This window comes from Pagrus pagrus (genome assembly GCF_965226575.1).
Source record: "Pagrus pagrus genome assembly, chromosome: 4".
Lineage (NCBI taxonomy): Eukaryota > Metazoa > Chordata > Actinopteri > Spariformes > Sparidae > Pagrus > Pagrus pagrus.
In genome coordinates, this window is record NC_140188.1 from 1,286,110 (window position 1) to 1,291,109 (window position 5,000).

At 48.8% G+C, this 5,000-nt stretch overlaps 1 protein-coding gene across 1 annotated transcript in view; it reads left to right on the forward strand.

The window, feature by feature from the left end:
• ltbp4 (latent transforming growth factor beta binding protein 4) overlaps nt 1–5,000 on the forward strand; it is a 43,740-nt gene that overhangs the window by 24,507 nt on the left and 14,233 nt on the right. The window contains exons 10-19 of the mRNA XM_084350365.1: nt 1,158–1,379; nt 1,530–1,667; nt 1,808–2,293; nt 2,391–2,552; nt 3,204–3,335; nt 4,006–4,131; nt 4,238–4,351; nt 4,448–4,567; nt 4,717–4,830; nt 4,982–5,000. The exon at nt 4,982–5,000 is cut by the window's right edge and continues 101 nt beyond it. Coding sequence (XP_084206491.1) covers nt 1,158–1,379; nt 1,530–1,667; nt 1,808–2,293; nt 2,391–2,552; nt 3,204–3,335; nt 4,006–4,131; nt 4,238–4,351; nt 4,448–4,567; nt 4,717–4,830; nt 4,982–5,000 — 1,633 coding nt within the window. The remainder of the gene's footprint in view (nt 1–1,157; nt 1,380–1,529; nt 1,668–1,807; nt 2,294–2,390; nt 2,553–3,203; nt 3,336–4,005; nt 4,132–4,237; nt 4,352–4,447; nt 4,568–4,716; nt 4,831–4,981) is intronic.

Consider the following 5,000-nt stretch of genomic DNA (forward strand, 5'->3'; position numbering starts at 1 on the left):
CCTCACAATCATCTGTCCCATCAACGACTCTGAGTCCAGAGTCCAGATTCATACAGTGAAACATCTGGAGTGAAGCAGCTGTCCTGATAAATCCTCTAAAAATCTTCATTTCAGAAACTAAGAGTTTGATTCTGTTTCCTTTGGAGAGTTATACGAAGCATCTGACGCCCTTTAAGTGGCAGGAAACAGACTTCAGACCAGCTTTTTGTTGGTCTGTCGCTTTCTGCTGCCTCAAGATACCAAATATAGAAACCAGACCTCCATCAGTGCACCTGAACACACCTCACTGTGACCAACACACCCAGCGGCGCCCTGCGTCCGCCTGAAACTCCCGATGAGACTCGCTGTGTAAGATAGAGTCCAACGAGTGTGTGTGTGTGTGTCTGTGTGTGTGTGTGTGTGTGTGTGTATTGTGTGTGTGTGTGTATGTGTGTGTGTGTGTGTGTGTGTGTGTGTGTGTGTGTGTGCGTGCCTGTGTGTGTGTGTGTGTGTGTGTGTGTGTGTACTTTGCCTCCAAGAAATTACATTTTTTCAGTAAAACTTCAATGTAAAACTGTTAATAATGTAAATCTGTGTCGACTTTGTCAATTCTGATTTTGAGTAAACAAAACTTAATTTATTAATTAATTATTGTTGTTTTCACTTAATTTATATTTGAATCCGTGTTTTTAAAAGTTAAATGCTCTTTTATTTCTAAGTGGATCATTTTTCACCCAGAACACTTTGAATACTTAGTTTGTGTTTTGAATGTAAATGTAATTTCCTGGAGGCAGTGTCGGTCGGTCCGGGCCGGCCCGAGTAAACCCGTCTGGTTCTAACGTTGTCTTGGCTGTTTGTCTCAGTTTGCTCTCAGTTCTCATGTCTGTAAGCTTTAATGTGTGATGTCGGCTCTGATCCGGGTTCTCGACGGGACTCTTGGAAATGTCAAACGGCACCTTCAGCTTCATGGTGGAGCTCTCTGCTCCTGCTTCCTGCTCCTCATGTCCAGTCAAACCACAGAGACGTCTGAGGCTGTGATGTCATGGCTTGCTTGCTTTGTGTCGAGTCCCTGTCGAGGCGGTCCTGTTTGACCCGGGGGGACAGCATGATGATTCTGCATGCAGGCTCTGCTGCTGCCATCGGCCTGAAGTCTGTTCGGACTCCAAGTTGAGCTCCAGGACGTCTTTGTAACTCGTCCCTGTCCTCCTGTGTGTCCTCCTCAGCCCAGAGTGTGATATCAGAAGAGAAGGGTCAGTGTTACCGGGTCCTGGGTTCTGGTCAGGGTCCATCCTCCTGCTCCCTGCCCATCCTCAGGAACATCACCAAGCAGATCTGCTGCTGCAGCCGAGTGGGAAAGGCCTGGGGACCCGACTGCCAGAGGTGCCCCTACTTCGGTTCAGGTTGGTCACCAGAGAATGAACTGCTGGTCGGCTCAGTGGCGAACTACCCAGCTGATAACAGAACACCTCGAGGCTGCAGAACTTTGAACTTTAAACAGGAGTAATGTTCTGGTGTTTCTAACCCTGCTGGATCTGTTCTGTCTCCTCCAGTGGCCTTCAAAGAGATCTGTCCGGCCGGTCCTGGGTATCAGTACTCAGCTTCAACCCTGAAGTTCAACCAGAGAGCCAACGAGCAGCTGGGGAACCGAGGAGCTACGGTGGTAACCCACGGCAACCCGGATAACCAGGGTACCTTTAGATCGATCTAGAACTTCCTGTGTACTGTCTGCTCATGGCCCAGTCAGAACAACCCCAGCTGCATGTTATTTGGTCTTACAGCAGCTATATATTAACACAACTAGAGCATCCCTTCCTCCCTCCCTCCTCAGGTCCAGGTCCAGGTTCAGGTCCAGGTTCAGTTCCAGGTTCTGGGTCCAGCAGCAGCAGCAGCAGCAGCAGCAGCGGAGCCTCCAGGTCTCAACAGAAACCCTCTTCTTCTGGAGCGACTGCTTCTGGAGCAGGTACTTCACTGAGCTCTGCTTCAGGTGTCGGATCCAGAGCTGGGTCAGTTGGTACCAGTAGCACCTACACCAGACCCAGTGCACCTCAGCCTCAGCCTCAGCCTCAGGCTCAGCCTCAGGCTCCATCCCGGCCTCAGGCTCCATCCCGGCCTCAGACTCCATCCCGGCCTCAGCCTCCGCCTCTGCCCCGCCCGGACGTCCCTCCTGCCTTCAGGCCCGTCCAGCCCGGCAGCACTGGAACCACAACCACCCAGGACAAACCCCAGACTCTAGACAGACCCGGGGCCCAGCAGATCCGGCCTGACCCTGCTCCCTCACAACCGAGACCACAGCCTCCGTCCACAGGAAGTCAAGGTAACACAAGTTCTGAAATACTGCTTCACTTTCAGTCAGCTCACTTTTAATATTTCTGTTCTGACTCTGACCCGCTCCGCTCCGCTCCGCTCCTCAGCAGGCGGTCGGTCCTCCTCTCAGCCGGCAGCTAGAGGGGACTCTCTCTCTGCTCCGGCCCAGCCGCAGAGCCCTGAGCGTGGGTCGAGGCCCAGCGGAGGACTCCCTCCTCCTCCTCCTCCTCAGAACAGACCTGCTGTCAGCCCGACGAGCCGAGCCCAGAGTGAGTACCATCAGACACGGAGCACAGAACACACAGTCGTCGCCACTGGAACAGAACTTATAACTGTACATGTAAAAACAGCTGAAAACGACCCAGAAGAACAAACTGAGAACCCTGAAGTCAGCGTGGGTTTGACTCAACCTCCGGACCACCAGGACACGTTCTGTTCTGATGGCTAATATCATTTAAACTCTGAGGAGGCCTTCATCTGTGATCAGTTACTGGAGACACACACACACACACACACACACACACACACACACACACACACACACACCTGCCGCCCACACATGGACACAGTTCACTGTCTGTAAACAAACACCAACAGTTTGAACCAGTTTTGTGTCTTAAAGGAAGATTTCACATCAAAGTGTTCGATTCCTGCAGAGTTGATTAGAAACACCACTTTGGTCGTCAAGCACCAGAATGTTAATGCGACCCAACATCCAAACACAGAGTCGGATCACAGAACCGCTGGAAACAATAACAGCAGCTGATGGAAAACACCCACAGCTGAAACCTGAGATCATCACATGAAGTTTTAAACACAAGGACAAATACACACACACACACTTTACTAATTTTGTGTGTGTGTGTGTGTGTGTGTGTGTGTGTGTGTGTGTGTGTGTGTGTGTGTGTGTGTGTGTGCAGCAGTGCGAGGTGTGTGTGAGAGCAGACCAGGTGTTTGTGGGCGTGGCCGCTGTGTGGATCTGCCGGGTGGAAAACACACCTGTGTGTGCGATCAGGGATACCAGCCCAACACTCAGCGCACGTACTGCCAAGGTGAGCGCACACACACACACACACACACACACACACACACACACACACACACACACACACAGAGCTTCACTAAGAGTTTGTCCAGACGTTTGTGTTGCACATTAATTTATTTTTCAGTTTTTCGTACTTAAGAAAAGAACAAATAATAAAAAAGTTCAAAGTGAAAAATGATCCTGATTGAATCGGGTTTTTTTACGTTTCCAAAGATTGATTTATTATTATATATTATATTATTTATTTCTGTGTGTGTTTTATAAACTTTACTTATGTCGCTACATAAGATATGTTTTCAGGAACTTTATTTAAAGATATATCATAATTTTGGGATATTTTCTGCTATTAAAAATGATAATGTGATAATGTTTTGATATTTTCTTCTTTTTGCAACATTTGATTTTATTTTTTGGGTGAATTACTAATATTTTTCAGATATTTAACCAATAACTGAAGATTTTCCTTCTTTTTTTATTCAGAGCTTTTCCTTAAAGTTTTTCAGATATTAAAAAAAAAAATCTGGAGATTTTACTGATATTTCTGTCATATTTTCCATTTTCCAATCTGTGTGTGTGTGTGTGTGTGTCTTTGTGTGTGTCTGTGTGTGTGTGTGTGTGTGTGTGTGTGTGTGTGTGTGTGTGTGTGTGTGTGTGTGTGTGTGTGTGTGTGTGTGCAGATGTGAACGAGTGTGTGCAGTCTCCAGGTGTGTGTTCAGTGGGAGAGTGTGTGAACACTATGGGAAGCTACAGGTGTGTGTGTCCGTCTGGATACAGGAGCGACAGCCAGCAGACCAGCTGCCAAGGTGACGTCTACTTCCTGTTTGTTTGTTTGTTTGTTTGTTTGTTTGTTTGTTTGTTTGTGCTGCGTCACACAAACAAACATCTGTCATCGCTCCGTCTCGTCCTCAGACGTCGACGAGTGCCAGCAGAATCCCTGCAGCAACGGTCACTGTGACAACACGCCGGGCAGCTACAGGTGTGTCTGTCGCCTTGGTTACAGGCTCAGCGGCAACACCTGCACAGGTAAAGACACGGGTTGAACTGGAGCCTCCAGCAGACTGTAGGATTGTTGTTAGCAAAGCGACCCAGTGGCCCGTCTGATAAGCGTGTGTGTTTCAGATGTGGACGAGTGTGAGGACCCTCTGCAGTGTCCCGGTCAGCAGTGTGTCAACAGTCAGGGCTCGTACCGCTGCGTCTCCTGTCAGCCTGGATACAGACTGCTCAACAGGCTGTGTGCAGGTAAACACACCTGTCCATCCACAAACACGGAGACGACACTAATTCTACATTTATGTTGTAGCACTGCGGCTACTTCTGCTAGCTACCTGAAATGAGTTATGTAGATCCTCCGCTGAGTCTCTTCCTCGTGTTGTTGTGATGGTCTGCAGACATCGATGAGTGTCGCCAGGCTCTCTGCACCAACGGTCGCTGTGAAAACACACCTGGGAGCTACCGCTGTGTCTGTCGCCATGGTTACAAGCTCCAGAACAACACCTGTACAGGTAAAGTGGAAGGAAATACTCAGATACTGTACTCGTTACATGTGGAGGGAGCCAGGCTCGCTGTTTACCTCTCTTTCTGTAAGTTAAGCTAAGCTAAGCTAAGCTAAGCTAAGCTAACAACCCGCTGCTGTGTGTGTGTGTGTGTGTGCAGATGTAGATGAGTGTGCAGA